This window comes from Bufo gargarizans, chromosome 3 (assembly GCF_014858855.1).
Source record: "Bufo gargarizans isolate SCDJY-AF-19 chromosome 3, ASM1485885v1, whole genome shotgun sequence".
Classification (NCBI taxonomy): domain Eukaryota; kingdom Metazoa; phylum Chordata; class Amphibia; order Anura; family Bufonidae; genus Bufo; species Bufo gargarizans.
In genome coordinates, this window is record NC_058082.1 from 581,281,111 (window position 1) to 581,308,167 (window position 27,057).

The 27,057-nt window shown below is 41.6% G+C and overlaps 1 protein-coding gene across 1 annotated transcript in view; it reads right to left on the reverse strand.

Moving 5' to 3' along the window:
- The window catches only part of LOC122930768 (amyloid beta precursor protein), a 191,164-nt gene that overhangs the window by 149,988 nt on the left and 14,119 nt on the right, over positions 1 to 27,057 (reverse strand). Inside the window, 1 exon segment of the mRNA XM_044284351.1 lies at positions 5,311 to 5,440. Coding sequence (XP_044140286.1) covers positions 5,311 to 5,440 — 130 coding nt within the window.

Here is a 27,057-nt window from a genome sequence, read left to right on the forward strand (position 1 = left end):
CTATCACTGCCCCGCCCATGGACATAACATCACAGGAAATAAGAAAAAGCTGCATGGACAAGGTCATGTGACCAGAGCCCAGATAGGAGGCCTAAAAGGTAAAATAAATACATTACAAAATTACAGCGACTTTCATATATGATTTTTTTTTAAATAGGTTGATGCAAACCAGAAAACTCCTTTAAACATTTCTCTAGCTGCATTGACTTTGTAAAGAGATTCGGAAACTGTGAACTTATGGAAGAGCAGAGCATTGTTATATGGTAAAATCATTATTTTACTTCATTATCATCATTCGTTTTTAGTCCCAAACTGGATTTTATTGTGCATTAAAAATGTTATTGAGAAAATAATTACAGCTATGGCCCGAAATACCGGGATAATAATGGCACATAGGAGCCTTAATAATTCCACCACATAAATCACACGTTATGATAGAATATTTTCTAAAGTGTCGTAAAACGGAGACAGCTGAGATAAATCTGGGTGACATGTAATAAAAGAAACAGATTTCATGCTGCCAGCGACATTCTGCATAGGGCGTTATAAAACCCACATAAAAAACCTTCCACACGAGGTGGTAACGAGATTTTAGTGCCAGCGCTTTGCCCCAGCAGGACCTCTCTTCACAGAACCATCAAAAGTTTATTTTCTTAATATGAAAAAAATCAAACATGTTTTCGCACTATGACAATGCTTTTGTCGACACATTTTTCCAGTAAAAATAACCTCGACCAGGAAGCCCATGAAAGTCACCGCTGCTCTCCCTTGAAGTACATTCATTTGAACAGAAGTCCACATGTAACAGAAATTTTCCTGTGCAATCTGCAGGTATCATCCCCGTTACTACATTCACGGAGGTACAATTCACGTGGAAAATCCACAATGAAACTGCAACAAAATTGCCACGCTGTGGATTTGAAATTTTGAGCCAAATTCCGCACGGGAACTTTCTACAGCTTGTGGACAACATCTTATCTTGCCCGCTACTAAGGCTGATTTCACACTGGCGTTTTGAATTCCGTTTGTGAGATCCGTTTCAGGGATCTCACAAACGGTTCAAAACGGATCCGTTCAGCCCCAATGCATTCTGAATGGATAAGGATCCGCTCAGAATGCATCAGTTTGCCTCCGTTGCGCCTCCATTCCGCTCTGGATGCGGACACCAAGTCCGCCTGGCGACGCGGAGCCAAATGGATCCGTCCTGACTTACAATGTAAGTCAATGGGAACAGATCTGTTTTCACTGACACAATAAGGTGCAATTGAAAACGGATCCGTCCCCCATTAACTTTCAATATAAGTCAGGACGGATCTGTTTTGACTTAGACTTTTTTTTAAAAAGAATAAGGCAAACGGATCCGTTCTAAACTAAAAAATATTGCATTATAGATGCGGATCCGTCTGTGCAGATACCAGACGGATCCGCACCTAACGCAGGTGTGAAAGTAGCCTCAGCCACTTTGGGTTTAACCTGCGGCAAATCTGCCACCTGTGAATTCAGCCTCAGTGGGAAATTGTCATCCAGTTTTGTAAAAATCAGAAATTACCCATTATTTGATTGACATTTTTATGTTAAAAACTGCATATTATTTTTTTTGTTAGAATTTTGGGTGATTTTTAATGCTTTAGGTCACTATCCATATTTAAAAAAAATACATATCTAAAATCCTGCAGTTTTCACACTGGCCACTAGGCCTTATAATATGTTGAGACTAGGGATGAGCAAACCCAAACTTTACAGGACTTTCTTTTCAGTCCTGCATAACAGAAACCAGACGATCCGTTTGCTTGGCCATAGACCTCTATTATCATGCATCAAAACGGAATGCCTCTTACAGGCTTCCTTTTTGCATTCCGTCTACAAATTCAGTTATATTTAGTTATAACGGAATCCATGAGAGAATTCCTACACTACCCGAACACCAAAGCCGAACCTGTAAAGTTCGGGTTCACTCATCCCTAGCACTAATTTGGAGCAAATCGAGCTTCGGATAACAGATCCGAAGTCGATTTGTTCAAAAACTTTGGCTTTAATGCTATTTCCGTACAACATTAAAATGTATTGGCTCCATAGAGCCAAACTTCGTTTCAGTGAATTACTCCGGTATTCCTATATGCGTATTAAAAACCTTTTAAACTAGAAAAGCTACAATTTCTGGCGAAATTGTGTGAATTGTTCTTGCCTCCACCAATAGTCTACAACTGGAGTGGCTGGAGTAACTGTTGTGTGGCTGGAGTGGCTGGAGTAACTGTTGTGTGGTTGGAGTGGCTGGAGTAACTGTTGTGTGGTTGGAGTGGCTGGAGTAACTGTTGTGTGGTTGGAGTGGCTGGAGTAACTGTTGTGTGGTTGGAGTGGCTGGAGTAACTGTTGTGTGGTTGGAGTGGCTGGAGTAACTGTTGTGTGGTTGGAGTGGCTGGAGTAACTGTTGTGTGGTTGGAGTGGCTGGAGTAACTGTTGTGTGGTTGGAGTGGCTGGAGTAACTGTTGTGTGGTTGGAGTGGCTGGAGTAACTGTTGTGTGGTTGGAGTGGCTGGAGTAACTGTTGTGTGGTTGGAGTGGCTGGAGTAACTGTTGTGTGGTTGGAGTGGCTGGAGTAACTGTTGTGTGGTTGGAGTGGCTGGAGTAACTGTTGTGTGGTTGGAGTGGCTGGAGTAACTGTGGAAAGGTTGGACTGGGCAGAGTAACTTTATGGAGTGTTTGGAGTGAGTAAAGATAGTAAACATTACACTAATCAATTGATCGATCAAATTTAAAAAGTGCACATGGCAAGCTTGATAAGAGTGAAAAAATGCATTTCAACTTTTATTTATTTATATAGCACATTTAATTGCAATGTTGTTGCCCAAAGTGCTTCACAGTTACATTAAAACATACATTTATAAAAACATTAGCAGCCGATTTGTGTAGGTGGGCTTGAAAATAAGGGAGTGGTGGCAGTTTAGAAATCATGTCCAGAGTTTTCAGCTCACACTCTAGCTTTTGTCACTCTGTTGGCTGCTCACACACCCGGGGTCCTATGGCAGCTCACTCTACAGCAAGGGCAGAGAAGAGAGGTTAAAAACAAACTGCTCCAACTTGCTCACTTCACTGGCGGTTGCCATCTTCAAACGGTTGTAGTTTAAAAATTATAAATCCTACAGTGAAGAGCTTTATATTGTGAGAATCACAAGACCCAGACCTACATTGATGCTTAGGATGTCTCTCTTTGAGGTGGCTAGAGTGGAGTTTCAATGAATGTCAATGGGCGGCGTGAGTTGCAAACAAATGGTCATATTTAAAAACTATCAGGACTATGGCTTAGCCGTGGACATTTTTAGTGGCAGCAAGGATAGCAGAACGTTTTGATATAAGATTTGTGTGGGTGGGCTTGAAAAAGAGGGAGTAGGGGTCAGCTCACACTCTAGTTTTAAACATTCCGCCATTCATTCCTATGGGAACAAATATTCGCCACAAAAAGCCGATATTTCGTGAACCATTCGGTATATTACGGTCTATGTAGTGTAACAACTGAGGGAGGAGTTAGGGTGGTAAATTTGGCTATAATACTAAGAAAATATTTGTGAGATAACAGTAAGTGGTCTTGCCATGCAAGAACACTTAAATAGTAATTCACTAAAGTCTCATGCCACTTTGGCCGAGACAAAGTTTGGCACCACGGAGCCAAAACATTTTATTGTTGTACGGAAACAGCTTTAAAACCAAAGTTTTTAAACAAATCGACTTTGGATCTATGATCCGAAGCTTGATTTGCTCAAGACTAGTTGAGACTTCAGTTTAGGTAACTTTATGGAAGCCATTTAATTATCATCACAGGCAGGATTACAATAACCGTTATCATCTCTGTATACAGGATCACGCCTCACGTCTTTAAGAAAAAAAATACAAGTTCAGTTGCTTTGATTTATTACTACAGTAGTTATATACCATGACCCGGATGAATGTGAACCTTCACAGACATACAGCTGGAGGGATGCAACATCTATTGTTTGCTACTTACAATGCTGTTCTAACACCTCTCCTGTGACAGTGTAAATACAACTAATAGCTTCAGTCACGCAAATGCAATTACCTCCATGAGTATCACCAGTATTTAAAGGGATTATGTCATCAAGATTTTCGATATGGAGCTGTTCATATCATCCTCTCAGTCGCCATTATCTAATTAAAAATATACTAGTTTTACCCCCACCTGTCCTTTCATTTTGGATAAAAATCGGTTTTATTAATATGCTAATTACCTTACTAGCGTGCCCTAGGGGCTGTCCCTCCGGCCGTTTGTGCCCAGCAGAGCCCCTTATCTCGTAGCCCAGCGCCGCCCCACTGCTAATTATGCACTCCTCTCATTGCCGATGGTGCGCCGTAATCTCGAGCATGCGCTCTAAATCCACTGGTCAGCGCCCGCGCCGTGTCCTGGCAGCAGCCTCAGCGAAAGTGGCACGCATGCACCAGCTGTCTGCGCACTTCGCCCGCTGACCAGTGGATTTAGGGCGCATGCGCGAGATTACGGCGCACCATCGGCGATGAAAGGAGTGCATAATTAGCAGTGGAGCGCGCTGGGCTACGAGATAAGGGGCGCGGGTGGGCACAAACGGCCAGAGGGACAGCCCCTTGGGCACGCTAGTAAGGTAATTAGAATATTAATAAAACCAAAACCAAAATGAAAGGACAGGTGGGGGTAAAACGAGTATATTTTTATTAGATAATGGAGACTGAGAGGATGATATGAACAGCTCCATATCGAAAATCTTGATGACAGAATCCCTTTAATGCTGGAGAAATCTTGTGCAAGCCATTCTAATTGAGAAAGCCAGTTAGATGACTAGCAAAACGTCTTCAGTTCATTCCAGTTGCTCTGACTTATCACTACTACAGATATACAATAGGTGGTGTCAAGGCTTATCTACTCCCTCCTGACCTCGGCACATGTCACTGAGCATGCCTAGTAAAATCTCCACAGAAGTCAATGAGGTCCCATCCTTTCGATTGTGTCTATGGCCCATGTGGCAGCTCCCAAAGAATAGGAAGTCTTGATAAATGTTCGGCCTAGTCGCCGAAAAAAATAAAAAACAAACTAAAAAGCAATTAAAATAATTCTACTAATTATACGGTTTAGACACAACATTCTGTGCTGAGAAACATTTATGCTCAGTCACTCTTCATAGCCAGGCCTCTGCATAGTGATCTACTGCTCAAGGCAGAGTGGTCAATTGAAATAGCTTTTCTGCCCTGGAATTGAGCCCCTGAAGCACAGGTCCCATACAGCCATGGACCAAGTATAGGAAAGCATAGTGAAGTCATGGACACTTACCCAAACACCTGTATGGAACAACAATGTGATTGTGGTTTTTGCACTGTTTGCGCCCCCTCTTGCACCAGTTATTGATGGTGACAGGTTGATTGGCTTCCACCACATTGGTTATCTGCAACTCTGGGTAAACCTGGGAAAAAATGACACAAAACAACAAACATTTAGGGACAAGAACTTTCTAGTAATTTTTTCTTAACCATTAGCTACTAACAAAACATAAAGCAGAATTAGTCGTAGATCTAAATCCAATGTCCAACGCTGGTGAGCAACGAAGTTGGTTCTGGGCATTATTTGTCTAAGCCATTATGCGTCATTATAGTACAGTTATCTTCTCTTTGATATTCCAAATAAAGAAAAACAACTTTTTTCTCTCAATTCCGACAGTTCTCCAACATCAATCCATGGTTGCTGTGGTTACCATGGTCATCTTGTCCATCTGGATAAAATGGTAACTATCCTTTTACTCTGCAGAAGACCATGGACCTTTCAGAACTCACCCAGGTTCTACCAGTTACAGAAGAGTGATGGACCCAGCCACAACCAGTAATAGTGTTATGGCCATAAACCAGGTACTGTATAATATTTCACTGCCAAACATGATCCTCTAGATATTTACCAAATGGAACAACTAAAATCAGTCTCAATTTAAAGCCCAAAAAAACAGCATACATGATTTGCACCACATTTATTATGTATTTTCCACTCTTTGTGCCTCACTAGCAAAGGGGCATGGCTTAGGGTGAAGGTTTGTGGATCAAATAAGTCATTTTTAGACATAAATTTGTAAAAAGAAATATTTTTTGAAATGTGACGTTTTAAATCCTTTTTTCAGTTTTTAAAAATGTTCCTCGAGGCGGCCATATTAGAGGCACACACTTTCTTGTTGTCTGGATAGAGAGTGAAGCATGTAATGAAATAAATGACATGTACTGGACAGAGAAACTACAGTGACTATTACAATCTCAAGAAAGTGATGGTGTACAACCCTAAATCCCCCCCCCCTCTCCCCGCCACAAAAGATCAAGGAATAACAGTAGGATACAGCTGTTATTAAATCGCCTGTTCTCTGCTGAATCTGTCCCAGTCTACACAGTAAAGCTGGCAAGTGAACTGCAGGAAAGAGAAACATAGCTGTTTCTGTGGTGCTCTACAGGCCAGTGAGAAAACTGGAAAATTTCTAAAATTATTTCTATGTGGTCAGAAATAGTGTTGAGCGAATCGAGCTTCGGATCCAAGATCCAATGTCAATTCGCTCAAAATGGAAACCTGTCTCTGTACAGGATTAAAATGTATGGGCTCCGGCGAGGTGAAATTCGTTATCACTAAAGTCACGTGAGACTTTGATGAATAACTTCAGCATTCAATTTTTAAACTTGAAAACCATAAAAAAAAAATAATCAGAAGTCGGCTTTGGTAATGGTTGGTACCAAATCGGAGACGGGTGTAATGGTTGGTACCAGATCGGAGACGGGTGTCCATACAGCATTAAAACAAAGTTTTGAGTGAATCGACATTGGATCTTGGATCCGAAGCTCAATTCGCTATAAATAGTACTTCATTTTCTCATGATAGTTGAAACAAAGCCAAAGGCTGCTACTGGGGCTCCCAGGGGCCTCTGTGAGGGAACCAATAACTACGTTCGCAGTGCTCACCATTCATCTACAGCAAAGGAGTGCTCGAGGAGACCAATATCTGACAGTGAGCAATGTCGTTATTAGAGCTGAGTTTGCGGGAGCGTATTTAGTAATGCGGATGCCGAATACCATTACACTTTGATAATGGTTTCAGAGTAAAATTATTTCCTTAGGATGCGCATCTGTGGTATAATAAACACCGCAATATAATGAATACTAGAGCGCTGCCTTGCATTTAACCGCCCCCAACGTCTTATCAAACCTCTTGTGTGCTTGCAGCGACAGTTACAAATGATTGCATGAGTTGTCCTCTGGGACTTTCAGGGAATAGGAGATACAAATTGCTATTCATTTTCTTTGCCCCTCTCCTTCTCACTTGTATTCTTGCTTTCATCTAGATCTTCTTTCTTTACAGGAAAAAAATTGCAGTGTAAAGTCTAAATACTGGCTCAGTATGTATATGGTAATATACAGTATACAGGCACCGATTGCTGTGAAATTACAACCACCGATGGGAGAAGGGAATAACTGGTGACAATAGCTCCTTTAAGAGGGTGCGATACATTAGGCAGCAAGGGAACAGTCAGATCTTGAAGTTGATGGTCAATTGTAAAGATCTGAGTGACTGACGAGCAAGTTGTAATGGCTAGACCACTGGGTCACAGCATCTCCAAAATGGCAGGTGTTGTGGGGTGCTCCCAGTATGCAGTGTATAGAACCTACCCAAAAAAGTAAGGATCTGAGTGAATTTGCCAGGCAAGTCGTGATGGCTAGATGACAGAGTCACAGCATCTCCAAAACGGAAGGTCTTGTGGGATGCTCCCTGTATGCAGTGTATAGAACCTACCAAAAGTGGTCCAAAGAAGGACAACCGGTGAAGAGGTGACAGTGTCATGATGGAGTTAAGACTAGCCCGTCTGGTCTGATCACACAGAAGAGCTACTGTAGTACAAAATGTTGAGAAGGTAACAGCTGGTGATGATGCAAAGGTGTCAGAACACACAGGACATCATTGCGGCTGGTTACTTATAGGGCTGCACAGATGCAGACCAGTCAGTGTCCATGCTGACCCCAGTCCACCATCAAAAGCACCAACAAATCGGCAAATGAGCATCAGAACTGGACCATGAAGCAATAGAAGAAGGTGGTCAGGTGTGATGAAACAAGCTTTCTTTTAAATCATGTAGGTGGTCAAGTGTGTCACCTGGGGAAGAGACTGCTCCAGTATGCACTATGGGAAGAAGGCAATTCGGCTGAAGTAGTGTGATGCTCTGGACAATGGTCTGCTGGGAAACCTTGGGACCTAGCATCATGTGAATATTACTCTCTGACAAACAAATACCTACCTAACTATATACTAATTTTGTGTCTGTAAATATATACAATAACATATGACCATTTTATGTATCTGGTGGGGCAGACTGTAAAGAGTGCCCCACGGAGACAGAATCATCTATATCCCAGCAAAAGGGAAATCATGAGAACCTCAACTAACAGGCAGCTCTCATCTGATGCCTAGCAAGCAGAGGGAAGCAGTGCTTAAGGCTCTGTACACCTTTGGAGGCAATTTTTATTATTGCATTTTACATGTTTTGAGCTAGAATTTTCCCCCCCCCCCCTTTCATTCTTCATGACGGCATACCATGAGAGATGACCCGCCTCCAACCAAATAGGGACAGGAAGATAAATTTGACCCTCCTCCAGCTCCTCCTCAGTGTCTTCCTGTCCCTCCAGGGGGACACTGATTATCCTCATGGCACTTGCGGTGAGGCCGCTTTTTGTTTAGGGTGATGAGAAGAAAAATGCCTTCCACATGAGGGAAGCAGGCAGCACCCGTTCCCTAGTTGAGTATTTTAGGTGCTGAACCATGGACATTCCTGCTCCTAACCTCCCGCTCTGCGCGTCGGGTGTGGAGGTCCATGTGCGGACCAGACACTCCAGGAGTCCCTCCGATCATGTTAAAGCTCCGCATCGCAGCCCGAAACTTTCGGTGCTTGCGATGATGTCACCGGAAGTCAGGTGCGGTCCATGTGCATTCCAAGAGGTACTTCCGGTCTGTGGAATGGACGCTAAGGGGGCGGAGCTAGTATTGGCGCGCAGGATCAAGGCGGATGTTGCCCTCTGATCTGAGGTCTGCAGGTAAGAGTACTTAAAGGGGTCAGAGGTAGAAACGGCAAACATGTCTGAGCCTGGTACAGTCCAAATTGAGACCTCCCAGGGGCCGACTACTGTAAGTTACTGAAAGTCTCTTGGGGAGAATGCTGTATAATTTTACTTATGCTAACCCCCTTGTACCTCTGTCTCCTCTTCCTGTATGCATGCAGAGTGATAAGGATGGGGCTCAGAGAACTAAGCCTAGTCAAAAAACTAATTTATGTGTCATATGTTCAGTAAATTACCTGATTCATATACTAAAAAACTCTGCAGGAAATGTACTTCGAATATGGCAAAAGATTTGGTTCCGTCTTTTAGAGAGCAATTAAGAGACGTAATCAGGAAAAAAAGCGGGCAGCCCTGTCTGAAAATCCTACGCCTACCCCGGATGCATCTACATCAAAACATAGGGAACCAAAAATAAGTTACTCTAGTTCATCGTCTTCAGAGTCAGATCAAGAATCGGATTCAGAGGGTCTTGTCTCCTCTAATTTCGTCTGGGTCTGATTTCGAATTTAAAGGGTTTTAGTACTCCTCTGAGCAGTCAGGGCGACCATGGATCTCTCAGATGAAAAGGTCCAGAGGTCCGTTCAAGATCAAATGTTTAGTGGATTAGAACAAAAGAAAAGGAGAGTTTTTCCAGTTCACAAAAATATGCAGCAACTAATTAAAAGAGAGTGGAAGGCTCCAGATAGGAAGTTATTATTTTCCAAAAACGATGAGACGTCGCCTTCCATTTAGCGATAAAGATGAGGCGTTGTTTTCTTCTTGTCCTAAGGTAGATGTTTCCTTATCAAAATTAGTCAAAGGGGCAAATGCGCTTCCTTTTGAGGACATGGAATCCCTAAAAGATCCCATGGACAAGAAAGCTGATTCAAGTCTAAAGAAAACCTGGGAGGCCGCAGCAGCTTTATTCATACCAAATCTAGCTGCAACATCCATTTCTAGATCCCTAAAAAAATGGTTAGCACAGTTGGAATCGCTTCTGAAAGAAGGGACCACTTATGACTCCCTAAAAGATTCCTTTCCTCTCTTATTAAAAGTGGTGGACTTTCTGTCTGATCTCACTGCAGAATCAGTCAGAATAATAGCAAGAACCTTGGGTCTAGCGGTAGTGGCCAGAAGGGCGCTTTGGTTGAAATCTCAGACGGGTAACATCAGTTCCAAGATGAAACAATGTAGTTTGCCCTTTCATGGAAACTTGATGTTTAGTCAGGGTTTAGAAAATATTTTAGAGAAGGCTTCGGATTCTAAAAAAGCATTTCCTAAGGATACAAATAAAAGACAATTTCCCTTTCGGAGGGTCAAAAAAAGTAGTTCCTTCCAGGCCAAAAGATCCAGTGGTCCAGAGGGGAAAAAAAAAAAAAAAACGGAAACAGAGGTTTCTTGTTTAATCCCAAAAATACAAAATCTTCCAAACAATGATGCCAGACTTCAGGTAGGAGGGAGATTAACATTTTTCTTAAAAGAATGGTAAGAGATTACCGTAAACCCTTGGGTCTTAAATATTTTATCAGGGGGTTATGATATTTCCTTTCGTCTTCCTCCTCCCATGGTTGTTTTCAGAGTAACCCCTATTCAAAAATCAGCGATACTACAAGAAAAATTAGAAGGGATTCCGAATCTGCTGGCTCAAAAAGCTAATGTATCGGTTACCCTCTCACAACAAAAAAAGGGTTAGTATTCAACAGTCTTTTTAGTAAAGAAACACGATGGGGGATATCGTCTGATAATAAACTTATAGAGCCTAAACAAATTCATAAAATATGACAAGTTCAAAATGAAAACCATAAAATCCACCATAAATCTATTAAAGAAAGGAGATTTCTTGGCATCAATAGATCTAAAAGATGCGTATTACCATATTCTGGTATGCGAAAAAGCTCAAAGATTCCTCTGCATAGCAGTCTTTTTAAGAAAGGAGCTACGTCATTTCCAGTTCCAAGTTCTCCCCTTTGGCATCACCTCCGCTCCGAGGGTGTTTACCAAAGTAATGTTATAATTAGTGGCTCATTTAAGGAGGAGGAACATTTTAATAATTCCCTAATTGGACGGTTAATAATAGGAAGCTCAAAAACAGTCCTGGAAAACAATCTGTTCATAACCTGTCAGACTTAGTGACAGGCTGGCTGGTTAATAAACTGGAAAAAATCAAACCCCTGTCCATCCCAGAGTTTAATATTTTTAGGGGTCCGTCTAGACTCAATCCTTCAGAAGACTTTTCTTCCAACCCAGAAAGTGATAGGGATAAGCGAAAAAGTCTCACAATTCCAAAGTCAGTATGCACAATCAAAGAGGCAATGAAGCTATTACGAACACTATCACAGAAGTCAACTACCTAAAATTTAACTTTTAATCAAGAATCAGCTAAAAGATACACATATATGATCCCTCACTTGGGGATTGATAGACAAACAGAAGACATACACAGAAAAAATAGAGCCATGTTAAGGACCAGGTCAAGGAGGGCCAATCTCATGATATGGTGGGGCCAGACACACATGGGTCACTAAATGTATCCCTGTGATGTCCCTGTGTTATTCTCAGCACGGAGATGATCCCTGATGGTGGGAACACTCCGTCCCCGTGCCTAACCTAATTGTCCTTGGAAAGCCCTAATCTCAGAAAAAGACCCATATGGATGTCCGGGTCCTGAGATATCCGCTATACAAACAAGTAATGTCCTATCGGACAATCCAGAAAGATATCTGGATGAAAAAAACAGAGTCACAACTTATACAGATGCCTAAAAAGTGGCGCTCTGAAACAGGGTCTCGACGCGTTTCCCTTCAACTATATGGTTCATCAGGAGACCAGTAACATTATGATAGGTTATGACACACAATGTATAGAAAATAAGTTGCCTTGTAGATCAAATGGCAACTGGTTTTTCAAAACAGTGACCGCACCAGGACTTAATCTATATAAATGGTCAGACCAACAAAAATAAAGAAAAACCAAAATAACTGGGGCACCTCCATGCGGCACCGCACTGTCTGAATTAAAACAGAACAACTAACATCACATAGAAGGACCATTGATAATGATAAGGTACTTATCCATTCTAGTTGATCTTCAGCAGGCAGTGAACAGCAGCATGGGGTGCTCCAGGGGGCAAAATAGATATGGCTCATTGACATCTTGCATCCCAGCAGTAAAATGGGCCCAGATCCACAATCGGACTCTCCAACAATGGATATTAGAGAGTTGGGACAGAAATCAGGACACATTAGATGAGACACTTCAGATTCCCTTAAGAATGAATCGGTCCTTACAGTACTGGAAAGATCCAGACCATCTGATGAGGGGAGTTTCTTGGAATCCCGAACATCTGCAAGTTATTACCACAGACGCAAGCCTTTGAGGATGAGGAGCGCATTGCCCTCATCTATCTTTCCAAGGACAATGGTCTGAGGATCAGAGATCTCTCTCTTCAAATCAGAGCGAATTGCCCGCAGTCTGGGAAGCTATAAAGGCATTGTCCCATTACATAGAAGGAAGGGACATTCAAGTAAGGACGGACAACACGACGGTAGTCGCCTACATAAACCATCAAGGGGGTACAAGAAGTGTAGGTCTGAGTCTAGTGACAGAAAAAATATTTTCATGGGCAGAAGTTTACTCAAGATCCCTATCGGCAGTACACCTAAAAGGGTCACTAAATACAAAGGCGGACTTCTTAAGCAGAAATTCTCTGAGGTCAACAGAATGGAGCCTAAAAAAGGAAGTGTTTTTCCAGATAACAGAATTATGGGGTATTCCCCTAGTTGATCTGCTTGCCTCAGCAGAAAACACAGAACTAAAAAAAAAAAAATCGCCCTAAATCCCTTCGATGGGAATATAGGAGTAGACGCGCGGTCACAAAAACGGGACTTTCAGCTGGCATACGCCTTCCCGCCTCTTCAGTTAATTTCCAGGGTGCGAAAAAAGATCCGCATAGACAAGGCCCATGTGATTTTAATAGCACCTCTGTTGCCGAGAAACCCATGGTTCCCTCTGCTAAAGGTCTTGTCAATCCAGAGCCTGTGGGTTCTTCCCTGGAGTCAAGATCTGTTGTCACAGGGGCCAGTCCATCATCACAGAGTGGAAAGACTACATCTGGCAGCTTGGAACCTGAGAGGGTAACATTAAAGTCCAATTGACACTATGGCAGCCAGCAGGAAGGAAGTTACTTCCAAGATTTATTCTAAAATCTGGAAAAGATTCCGTGGTTGGTGTAGTCAGTCTCGGAACTCTTCTCAGAGATTTTCCATCCAGGCAATTCTGGGGTTTTTGCAAACAGGATTCGAGAAAGGGTTGCGTCCAAATCCCCTAAGGGTACATGTATCCGCATTGAGTTCAGTGTTTGATGAAAAAATTGCAGACCATCCTTGGGTCATCCAGTTTTTGAAAGGGGCAGATAGAATAAGACCCTTCTTAAGACCTACTGTTCCTCCCTGGGATCTTAATTTAGTTCTGTCAGGTCTGACAAATTCCCCTTTAGGCATGGTCTTTCCAAAAAGGATTGTTTTTAGATTGGACAATTCTTTTCTTCCAAAAGTTGAATCTTATTTTCACAGACAGGGGGAGATTATTGTTCCCTCTTTCTGTTCGAATCAAAAATCAGATGGAAAGAAGAAATTTCACAAATTGGACGTACATAGAGCTATCTTGTATTACTTACAGACAAAGAAGTCCTTTAGGAAAACTGATTACTTGTTTGTACAGTTCAGTGGGGCACATAAAGCCCCAAATAATTCTTTGTCCAGATGGAAAAAAATGGCCATATTGGGATCCTATAAGTCTTTAGGGGTATCTCCCCCAAAGTCTCTCACAGCTCACTCTACAAGATCTGTCGCAACATCCTGGGCCGAAAGAGCAAGCGCTTCGCTAGAACAGATCTGTAGAGCAGCAACATGGTCAAGCCCTCACACGTTTACTAAACACTACAGGGTAGATACTAGGGGTAGTCCGGAGCTTTACTTTGGTAGGAAGGTATTGCAGGCCTTAGTCCCTCCCTAAACAAGATTGATCTGTTATATCTCATGGTATGCCATCATGGAGGATGAAAGGGAAAAACCATATTACTTACCGGTAATTTCCTTTTCATGAATCCTCCATGACGGCATGGGGGAAATATAGGATAGGATATAGGTGGAGGTATGTGTTGGTGTGAATGAAAAAAAATAATATAAAAAAATGGGAAAAAAAGACTCTCTAGGCTGTCTGTTCAGAAAGACACTGAGGAGGAGCCGGAAGAGGGTCAAATTTATCTTCCTGTCCCTCCCTGGTTAGAGGCGGGTCATCTCTCATGGTATGCCGTCATGGAGGATTCATGAAAAGGAAATTACCGGTAAGTAATATGATTTTTTTTCAATTGTTCTTCATAAAAAATAAAATAAAATCATAAATTTTTGTTCTACAAGGTAAAATTGGAGTTTAGCTGCATAATATAATACTTTCAGTTATACAGTCTTCTGATAAGGGGCAATCACCCCCACCCCCCCCCCCCCCCCCCACCCCCAAAAAAAAAAAAATGCTGTCTGCAGATGAGGCACTGGCTTAATTATTGTTAAAATAATGTCTCAAACATGGATCATTGCTTTATGGGATAGCTACCTTACATCTGGTGGCATCAGAGGCAGAGCTTGTATACCCTGTCATACAGCTGGATGTAAAGCCTTTATCTCTGAACTCCCGACAGCTCGTGAACACTCAATTAAGCCACACTCTTATCAGTTTGATAAGAATATGGCTTCAATAAGCGTGTATATGCTGTCAGGAGTTTAGAGATAAGGGCTACACATCCAGCTGTCAGAACAGCAACATGTTGGGACTGAAAAAACTCAAAGTAATGTACTCGGCAGCTAGGCTGAAAGTTAACCCTGTATGCCACAAACCTGTAGAACATTTTTAATAAACACCAATTGAAAAATATATATTTTTATCCCAAAATGAATAAAAAGGAATTAAAAAAAAATGTCCCTGAAGGTGTCCATAGCTTTTAAGTCCAAAGAAAGCAGATGCCTTCTATAAACTCAATAGCTGATCCTATGTTACAGAGAACTATGGCTGGTATGACATGGGGGTGACTATTGGTATTACATAGGTACAGTGGTTAGTGTTATAGATCATTATAGTTAGCTTTATATGGCACTGTGGCTGGTATTACAGTATTAAGGCCCTAAGACTGGATTTGTGTGATCATTTTACCTGGTTCCTGCCATTAAATATGCAGTATGAGTAATGTTATAGATATATATATATATATATATATATATATATATATATATATATATATAGATATATACAGTACAGACCAAAGGTTTGGATACATCTTCTCATTCAAAGAGTTTTCTTTATTTTCATGACACTCATCAAGAGAATGCCAAGAGTGTGCAAAGCAGTAATCAAAGCAAAAGGTGGCTACTTTGAAGAACCTAGAATATGACATATTTTCAGTTGTTTCACACTTTTTTGTTATGTATATAATTCCACGTGTTAATTCATAGTTTTGATGCCTTCAGTGTGAATCTACAATTTTCATAGTCATGAAAATAAAAGAAAACTCTTTGAATGAGAAGGTGTGTCCTGTGTATATGTGTGTGTGTGTGTGTATATATATATATATATATATATATATAACACTGGGAGATTTTTTAAAACTGGTGAAAAGTAGAACTGGCTCAGTTGCCCACAGCCACCAATCAGATTCCATCTTTTATTTTTCAGAGCTCCATTGGAAAATGAGAGGTGGAATCTGATTGTTTTAAGGGATAACTAGATTAGTTTCCCATAGCAACCAGTTTGATAAATCTCCCCCTATGATTATATATCAGACACTGTACAGTTTATATACTATAGTTAATACTAATAGAACAAATATTTGTATAAAAACATCTTCTTTGAAAAAAATAAAATAAAAATAATCATAACATTTGTTTCAGAACACATTTAATTTTGGTTCCTTGTAACGTTGCCCCAGGCTGCATGTTCTCTAAAAGGTAATATAAATATTGCAGGAGAGGAAAATTGTTATATTAAAATTAGGCAGCCATTAGCCGTGACAATTGTAAACTGCTCGTGGAATGCCAATTATTCTGACACTCAATGAAAAGGAATATTACATCCTCGGAGATCAAGCGGAATTTACATAATTATTCTCTGAGCAAGTAAAGCTATATTTAAGAATATGAAATTTTAAACCATTTATATACATTTTAATATAATTTTATGGTTAGATGTATATATTCTAGATATGAGATAGAGGAAAATGGCAAATACATTGCATCAGTTCTTGTACTTATCCTGATTTACAGAATGTACTATAATCCAGAGCTGCATTCACAATTCTACTGCTTTTAAAATTTTATTCCCTTTCTGGCCTGCATTATTATTCCTTATTCCTACAGAAGGCTCCTTACTGTAATTTGACATAGGAAAAACTGTATCATAGATACTTGGCTAAGCTGTTAAGGTTCTGTCTATTAACCTACAGAATTGGGAATACAGCTCTGGAGAATAATACAAGCTGGAACCAGGGAGCAGTAAAAAGAAAGCAATTTGACGCATTTATGGAACTCCCATAGAAGTGAATAGAGAACACGCTTGTGCATGCACAGTCATCTCTATGTGACTAATGGAAATAGCTATGGCTATTGTCGGAACTCCATTGGAAGTGAATAGAGATTGGCCAGGTTTGCACGGTTTGCTCCTGTTCACTTTGGGGGCCCCATTCTAGAGAGGATTGTGTCCCAGAGGTAAGACTTGCACCTGACATTGGTGGCATACCCTAGCGATAGGACGCAAATGTCTTAGACAACATAACCCCTTTAAAATATTAAAAGTAGTAGTACAGTAAGCTGAAGCCTCTCTAAAAGCTCTTCAAAAGCTCAAATTTAGGGTTTTACCAATCACCTATTGTGAATGATGGGTCCTTAAAATTTATATAAATGTATAGAAATGTTACATAATCTTGTGGACTAGGGCAGAGAAGGATTCAATGGGAAACTTTGGTAGCTCCTGAGGGGCCTGGGAAATTGCCCAGTTTGTCAACCCCTAAGACTGCCCCGGTTCTGGTAAAACAGATGTTCTTGTGTCTTTGAGATTAGACCTCAAGATACTGTAAGGTGTATATACATTGGGTTGTAGGATGTTTTAGCCAATCTGGTATGCAAAAATTTGAGAACATCCTCTACTTCCTTCAGGTGCCGCAAAAAGTACCAAGTATGATGACTGCTAAACACATTTCACAGTCTCCTTTCAGACAAGAGCTGAGTAAAGTAATCCATCAATCTCCATGGAGACTAAATCCAGACAGATACTGACGACATGGCTCGACTCAAATAACTTTCATTAAAGTGACTACACATCACCCATCCTGACACTATAAAGAGAGACAGGTCTTGGTTTTTTGGTACAAATGACTTTTTTTTTTTTTGCGATACTTAAAAAATATGTCATTTCCCATATCTGTCAGACAATCAAGATGACAAGAGGAGTCCTTCTCATGGCAAGTCTCATCTTAACTGACAATGAGAAAATACCCACTTGCACGCGGTCATTTATTTAACACTTGAGTCGCCTTACGTTGGCCATTACCTCTAATGGCCAATTTGATATGTTCTTACAAGTGATCCTGTTGAAAAGATATAGAGATAACTAACCAAGCTTGGTATCGGCCATCAGGTACTAGGATTGTCCGCAGTTCGTACGACTCCCAATGATCGTCAAGACACTTCGTGAAAGGTCAAAATGAAGAGCTTGTAAATCAAGGTAAACCTACCGGTGCCATGAAGAGCTTTGTATGGTCAATATAGATTTAGATTTAGAGAGTAGTAAATGTGACTGTTCTGCCATCATAAGATATCTTATATCATGAAAAACTGAACAGGCCAGCTGTAAAACTGAAGCTGAAGGACCTAAAACGTTAGGTCTAGGACAAATTTTTTTTTCCTTGGCTACAAGGTAACCGATTCAGCTCACGTCAATAATGTGCACAAGTAGTTTGTCTCCTTCGTAAGCAAGTTTATTCAAAGCTCAGAGTCATTCCACTTGATAAAACTTAAGCTTTATTAGAAAAAAAAAATCACATAAAAACAATGTTCACAGCATGGAACAATCCATCATAGCAGCATGAAGAGAAAGCGTGACCATTTGGTTGACGTGTTTCGGAACATAACCGGTTGTGAGTAAGGAACAGGTTCCGAAATGCGCCAAGCAGATAGTCATGCTTTTTCTGCTCTCTGCTATGACTGATTGTTCCATGCCGTGAGCATGGTTTTATGCGATTTCTTCTAATAAAGCACAAGTTTTATCAAGTGGAGTGGTGCTGAGCTTTGGATAAACTTACAATAAAGTAGCCATGCCTTAAGTTAGTACATGGCACCCCCTCTCTCTGTACAGGTCCATTCTACAATAAATCGGGTGCAGTTTGCTGGTGACCTGGCTGCCTTCAAATGACATATGGGGAGAGGAGGTCATGTACAGATGGAGCACTGGATTCAATGTTAGTTTGATTTCTAGGTACAGTAAAACACATCCAGAATATGGAGAGCTAATGTATATCTGACCACAATCTATACACCCAAGGTCCAAGAAGTAGCTACTGAATGATTGTAACGTCTTCATCCCTATCCGCACCATCACAGTTCTGTTCCTTGTGATCTTCACACGAGGCCGTATCTTCTTTTCATGCTTTTGAAGCACCAATATGATACATGAAATCTAAGATCAGAGAATCCTCTTTATGTAATTGTATCACAGAGAAACGTTTGTTGGTAGTCCATGGGGTGGCTCGAATAACCTACTCTTTTTTCATTTCTCTTGACCTTTGAACAGTTCAGGTTCTGAATATACTTACCTTGGGGGCGATAATGAACAATGCGGAGAGAGAGAACGTGTGACTGCTATGAAGCATTATAGGTGACCATCAAAAAGTCGTCATACATTTTGGATTTAAGATCTTTGTATGATTTGCTTTGAAACGCTATCATATGTAATGTAGAGGAGTAGAACAGACATATTAAATCAATGAGGGTGTCCAAGATTAGAGAAACATGGCGGCTTTTTTTCAGGGCATCCCACCTGCCAATGAGCTGGGCCTGGCATTGCAGCTTCATTAAAGGGGTATTCTAGGTGTTCAATACATATGAACTATATATAAGTCATCAATACCTGATCGGTGGGGAGGGGTCCCACTCCTGGCACCGGTCAGCACTGCAGCCTCCTCGCATGTTGAAAACCATGGCGCCATTTGTTATTTGTGCTTAGTCCCGCTGCTCAGCCCCTTACACTTTAATGGTACTGAGCTGCGCTAAGGCCATGTGACTGATGAAGGTGATCTCGCTGGCCTAGAAAGAGGCTGTGGTGATCTTCAAACAGCTGATTAGGAGTCGAACCCCACTGATCAGATACTGATGACCTATCCTGATGATGGTTCATCAATAAAAATAACCCATTTAAAGTGAACGAGGCTGATGTGCAATACCACTCATAACCTGTGGACAGGAGTGGCATGGTACTGTGGACAGGAGTGGCATGGTACTGTGGACAGGAGTGGCATGGTACTGTGGACAGGAGTGGCATGGTACTGTGGACAGGAGTGGCATGGTACTGTGGACAGGAGTGGCAAGGTACTGTGGACAGGAGTGGCAAGGTACTGTGGACAGAGAAAACCACTATGTTTTCATAATCCTAGACAACCAGACAAGGTTAAGTAAGTGGAAAACAGGATCAATATGATCTATCGCATTAAGTAGTCCAAAAAAATAAAAATAAATGATACCAAGTACGACCACCTGCCATCTTAATAAATGTAAAATTGTAATCTACACTTAAAATTTATTTTCATATAAATCTGATTAAGGCTACTTTCACACTAGCGCTTTTGCTGGATCCGGCAGGGTTCAGTAAAAACGCTTCAGTTACTCCTAATACAACCGCCTGCATCCGTTATGAACGGATCCGTTTGTATTATCTTTAACATAGCCAAGACGGATCCGTCATGAACTCCATTGAAAGTCAATGGGGGACGGATCCGTTTTCTATTGTGTCAGAGAAAACGGATCTGTCCCTATTGACTTGCATTGTGGGTCATGATGGATCCGTCTTGCTCCGCATTTCAGGACGGAAAGCAAACTGCAGCATGCTGCGGTTTGCTCTCCGGTATGAGACAGAACAGAATGCATTTTGGAGCATTCCGCTCTGTTCAGTTACGTTTTGTCCCCATTGATAATGGGGACCGTTTTTTTCAGGTATCGAGACCCTATGACGGATCTCAATACCGGAAAATATTAACGCTAGTGTGAAAGTAGCCTAATAATGTCTTCACTACAGCCAAGCTTCTCTGCTACCTACTTCTCCACTGCAGGGTAGCAACAATCCTTAGCTTTTAAGCTAAGCCATCTAAAACAAACCTGGTTGCTAGGGATATCCTTGCAAGGGGCCACTGCCATGGCCCCTTGCAACAGCTGATCGGAAAGGGTGCCAGAAGTTGCCCCCCATCTATCAGATATTGATCAGCTATTCTGAGGATAGGTCCTGGAAAACCCCTTTTAGTATTAGACCAAAAGGCTCTGCTGGCTCTAACTGGGTCTACACAGCACAGCTGGAAAGAGAGCTGCAGAAAAAAGGCTAATGTCATGAATGGATTTGTCAACGGACCCTTATGGGCAAGGAATACCGAATCTTACAAACTAGTATTAAAAGAAAATGTTACTCCTCTTCAGTCCTGTTAAAAAACACATTCAGGTGGGTAGCTGAATAAAGTTTTCTATAGCCTATGAAGGAATACTTCTAGGATAGAAACAGTCCTCAAGATTCAGAGTGCTTAAACCCTTTGTCCTAGAACAGTTTACAACTAGAGAGCATTTTACTCAACGGCACATCATTAAACCGTGGACAGGCTATTGCAATATTCGAGACTAAATATCAAAAACAATGAGGTTCTTTCCAGTCTTCCTTTTAAATTTTTTTAGAACAAAGACTTATGTTATTTTTTGTGTCTTTTTGTATAGTCTACTTTTTGTATTAGGAATTGCTGGAAGACACAATGTGTACCCAAGGAGCTGTCAATTATGCATGTTCGGCTTTTTTTTTTTTTTTTGCCGTTTCTATATTTAACACTGCACTGTCCCAGTTTCCTCACTGAGCGTCTCACACAGCAGGATTTCCTCTAGTTTTGCGAGAATGAATAACGTAAAAGCTATACTGAATTACTTTTTGCTTTGGCAAGACCAAACGGTCGTTTGCACATATGCAATGCAAATAACCAATCTACTGCAGTAATGTACTTGCGTCGTGTCATTATGGCCCTCACATGCAGGAGAGCATAGACATAGCATAGACAAACAAAAAAATAAAAACAGGAATGAAGAACTGCATGGACTCTGCCTGGCAAAGGAAGCGTGCCACACATGGGAGGAATTTTTAGCCAACAGTCGTACACAGAATGGCTTGCTGTAAATCAGGTTATCTTCAACAGCTTGCAGGAGTCATCTTTCGAGACTCACTCATGTAGAATACAGTCCATAGGCTATAAATTGGGTCTAAAGAGGAGAATGCGCTAAGAATTCTAGGTTGCATCAACATCCTTTAAAATAATAATTTATTAAATTAGCTGTAATTTTGTAAGGTATTATTTTTAGGTCTTCTGCACATGAACGTTTTTTTTTCCGTTTACATTTAATTTTTGGCGTTCCATATACGGAACCATTCATTTCAATAGATCAGGGGGAAAAAAAGCAGACGGTACTCTGTATGCCTTCTATTTCCGTATTTCCGTTTAAATAACGATCCGTGGGTCTGCAAAAAATAAAAAAATAAAAAATACGGAATGCATTCGTATGTCTTCCGTATCTGTTCTGTTTTTGCGGAACTATCTATTGAAAATTTTATGCCCAGCCCAATTTTTTCATGTACAGTACTTACTGTTTAAACATTATTGTATGCTTCCGTTTCCGATCTGCAAAAAACGGATCACAAACGGAAACCAAACGGAAAAATGGAACGGAAGCAGAAACACTACTGTTCTGGGTTGTAGTCACATGACCATGTCCATGCAGCTCTTTCTTATTTCCTGTAATGCTATGTCAATGTGCAGGGGAGTGTCTATGTAACTAGCTGTGTGGGAGGAGCTATAAACTAGCTGGGTGTTATTAGGGGCGGTGCTGGAGGTGGGGCAAAGGAAGGAGAAGTGCATCATGGGTTTGGTTGGATACAGCAACAGGAAATCCTACCTATAGGATGGAAATAAACCAGAGTGACTGGTTTATATGGTGAAAACTGGTCAGGGGAGTCCAAATTGAAAAAATAAATAAAAGCATGGGGAAAATGTACACGAGGTAAGCAACTAGATGAGCCTATCTGATAAAAACAATGGTAAACCCTGAAAATCCCTTTAAAGGGGGTATCTGTTTTAAAGAACCCGTTTTCAAAATACTCTATAAAAGGTAATGCTGAAGGAGTCCCAAATTCAGGACCCTAATCTACTAGTCCAAAATCAGTAGTAGAAAAGAATGTCTCTCACTCTGGAAGACTCAGCACATCCATGTATTACCCAGCCCATTGTTTCCAGCTGTAATGCTTCATTTGCCCTGTGGTGGCGCTGTAGGGTAATATAACACTTGCTAACAGCCAATTGAAGGGGATCTCAGCGGTGGGTCAACCTGTAATCTGTATTATTAGGGGATCATTCAAACAAAATGCAGTATTAAAGTCTAGTTGATTTCTTTATAGTCAAGGGCCCAATGGTAATTTTAAAGGGCTTCTCTACTGAAGTACATATTCATATCACATCAGCTAAACCTTCAAAGTGGCTGAGATCAAACTGTATAAATAAAACTTCTGCTACCATTTACATTGTAGGGCTTTAAGGGATAAGGCTACTTTCACAGCGTTTTTTGCGGATCCGTCATGGATCTGCAAAACCGCTTCCGTTATCATATTACAACCGCATGCATCCGTCATGAACAGATCTGGTTGTATTATGTCTTCTATAGCCATGACAGATTCGTCTTGAACACCATTGAAAGTCCCCATTGACTTACATTGTGTGTCAGGACGGATCCGTCTTGCTCCGCACCACATCGCGGACAGAAAAACGCTGCTTGCAGCATTATTCTGTCCGCGATGGGGACGCAACCAAACGGAACGGAATGCAATTTGGTGCATTCCGTTTCGTTCAGTTTTGTCCCCATTGACAATGAACGGGGACAAAACAGAAGCGTTTTCTTCTGCTGTTGAGATGCTATGACGGATCTCAATAGCGGAATTGAAAACGCTAATGTGAAAGTAGCCTACCCCATAAGGGTTCCTGGTCTTCACATCTCTTGCTCCACAGGGAAATGACTGGTGGCACAATTCCCCTAACCTGAAAATGTGAAACACACAGGTTGGAAATGTATAAATGCTGCACCACAAAGTACATTTGGGGGGGGGGGGGGGGGCCTCAGTCATCATTTCTCTTAGATCAGAAATGACATCAGAGCACACGGCAGAAGGTACATGTGTACCCAATCTCCAATGGAGAAATTTATCACAAGGGTAATATCTCAAGACAGTTTTGCTCGAGTCTGCATTGGCATACTGTGCACCAGATTTATCAAACTTCACACCTGGTTTGTTATTTTTTTTTTCCATCTTTAAACTTAACATTTTTGTCTAGAAATGTTACTCCATTTTTTTCACACCACCCCCCTTACTGGAATCAGATTGCATCTTTTTTTTAAAAAAGTTGCAGTGATAAATTTAGAGTGATTTTCAAAACTGGAGTGGTGCAAAAATTCTTAAATGTTTGTACAAGTAATCCCAAAAAAAGTCAGAGAAGTCGTATTCTGATCTTTTTAAAGCCAGAATTCTGGAGTGCAGGGCAGGATAAATTCCTTATTTGTCTATTTTTATGTCTATTCTAGTCATATATCAACTCGTTATTTTCTGTAAAAATTGTTCCGATTCACCACTTAAAGTACAAGCAAATAAAAGATAAATATGGTGTCTAAACATCCAACCCTCTATAACAAGCCTGGAGCAAACCTGAACGCCATGTAGCCAGCTGGTCTGCCTTGAAATTTGCTATAGTTCTTGCCTGGCCAAGAAGACCAAGATCAAGAAGTCCTGGAGCCTACATGGACTTTGTCCACACCACATATCTTTGTCCTGCCTGATTGTAAGGGCTGTTTCACAGTAACGGTAAAACAGATCCAGCAGGCTGTTCCAGCCGGGAACAGTCTGCTGAATCAGTCCTTGCTGTGCGCAGCCGGCAATCTGTCCGGCCCCATTGACTATAATGGGGTCTGGCGAAGATCCAGCCGCAACCCGGCAAATATGCAGAGGAGCGGACGGACAAATACTGCTGCACACAACAGTTTTTGTCTGCCTGATCCTCGGCATATTTGCCGGGTTGTGGCTGGATCTCCACCAGACCCCATTATAGTCAATGGGATTAGAATGATAGCCAGCAGCGCATGGCTGCGCCCCGCAGGGACAGATCTGTCAGGCAGTTCCCAGCCTGAACAGCCTACCGGATCTGTTTTACCGTTAGCGTGAAACAGGCCTAAGATACTTCGACACGGGCCTATAATATTTTTTTTACTGCCATTTTATTATTCAATTTACACTATAATAAATACCAACAAATGTTAAAACTGATGACAGCTTCTGCTTTAGAATAAAACCTTAGTTCACAGCGGGAATGAACAAGGTCCTTTGATGATTTGCAAGCACGCAATGTTCTGAAAAAGTATGAAATTAATTAAATCCGATGCCGCGCATCACTTTCAAACAATTACTGGACGCTAATTAACCAGAAGTTGGGAAAGGATTTCTCTTATGGCAGCAAGATCATCATTGTGAATGATTTTGTGGTGGCAGATTCTCCAGCAGAAGGCCACCAGGCAACCTGCTCCGTGAAACCAGACTGAACCTATAGCCCGATTCTGTGCACATGCGAGGGATGCTATATTTTTATTGGTTTTGAATTTTTAAAGCGTCTTCTGGGATCCCAAAAATGTACAGGACAGGACTGCTATAACAGAAAAAAAGAATAAGGCTGATTAACCTGTTCAATCCTGTGCCATCACTCCAGTGGTCCTTGATTCCATTGCTGCAGTACAGACCTCATCAACTACTGCAAATGATCGCTGCAGCCAATCACTGGCCTCAGCAGTCGTCTCGGTTAGTTGGGTATGTCATCTCCGTGCTGAAGTGGACATACCTGACTAAACCAGGTGACCACTGAGACCACCTGGAGTAGTCGGTGATATAGTTGCAACGCTGTAAACAAAGGCTATAGGCACCATTGGAGCGGCACATGCGGGAACATCAGGGATTGGCCAGATCAGCAAGCGACTGTTGGCAGGTAAGTTTTCTCTCCTGGGAATTGCTTGCTAGCTAGTGGAGAAGACTGCTGCTATTACATGCACAGCATGGGGAGAAGCCATTGTTATGCTATCACTCGTCTCGATGCTGTCTAGTAGGTTGCAGGCTGCAGATCGCTATTAGACAGCACAATCTGCCGTCGGCAAACGCAGATTTTTAAACATGCTTAAAAATTAGAATTGCCCGATAAACGAGTGTTTGCTTGATTTCAACCAAAGCAAACTGACGAGTGTTCGCTTTGGTTGAAATCTTCCACGTTGGTCTAAAGAAAGCAGCCACATTTTTTCAATCCTGAACAACTCCTTTAAAAAGCCATGACATGTGGAAAAACGACATTTAGATGTTAGGAATCGGGGACATGACATTTTTCACAGATAGTTTCTAGGTCCCCGATCACTCGATGGAGGCTTCTGTTTTGTTGAGGAGGCTGAAGACTAACAGCTGAGAAGCCAAGTTCTGGAATATTTAAGTGCCCTCACATTACACTCCATTGTCTGAGCTTTTCTGACAGCTGTCACAACAAGCACGATGGCCGGCAGCATACATTAAATTATGCTCTTAGAACAGAAAGGCAAAAGGACCCGGGGGGGGGGGGGGGGGGGGGGCTAATCAGCAATGTTAAATGTGCTTCCATGCAAGCCCCAAGAAAAAGAACAAAAATAAAAGCACAGCTGCGCAGCTCTGTCTCATACTTGGGGCACAAATCAAATTATACAGCACTAATCTCTCTACCACATGACTGTGACTTTGGTTTAAAAGTCCAGCGTTGAATGGACATCAATGAAGCACTTTACAGAGGATGTTCCAATTTTTTCCATTTTTATTTTTTTAATTCCCCCTACCCAAGAGGACCTGTGAACGTCATCTACACTTACCTGCTCCCCACCGTTCGGTTCCAGTTTTGTGAGTCCGGGGCCGTCTTCACTGCACTCTGGTCCCCGCTTGTAAACTTCCAGAATGGACATGGTCATGTGGGCGGCTACTGCTAATATCTAGTCTCAGCGGTGAAGTGTCCCTAAGCAGCAGGTCAGTGCTGGGTCACATCACCACCGAGCAGTGCACATGTCCCCTCCATGCAGGAAGTGTACAAATGGAGGACAAAAGTGCAGTCAAGAAACCCAGGGACCCAACTGGATTAACCTATTGTATGACGGTTCAGTCCTTAGTATGGCTGCCGATTGAGGCGCATGTGGCCTGACCCATTACACTTAATAACACTGCTGATGGACTGGGGAACTAACACATGCACGGTCTGTACGCGGTATTATTGAGTGGAGGCCGCTGATGGAGGGTGTGTGTCCAGACCTGTCTATCATAAGTCTTATTAAGAACCAGACCTCAGCACAATTAGACGGGCAAAGGGTGCAGCAGTAATGCTGAAGAAGGCATCAGAGTGGCCTGCTGCAGCACGATCTTGCGAGACAATGCTATATAATAACTTCTGTTTGAGCTTCAGGCTCCTCTTTGCTGCAGGAAAGTTTCACTCCAGTCCGGGTGTGAAGATGTCCCAGCGGAAATTAGTATACAGTATGGTCTTGAAAGATGTACTATATATCACAAGGTCAAGCTGCAGCAGGCCACTCTAAAGCTGTCTGCGATGATT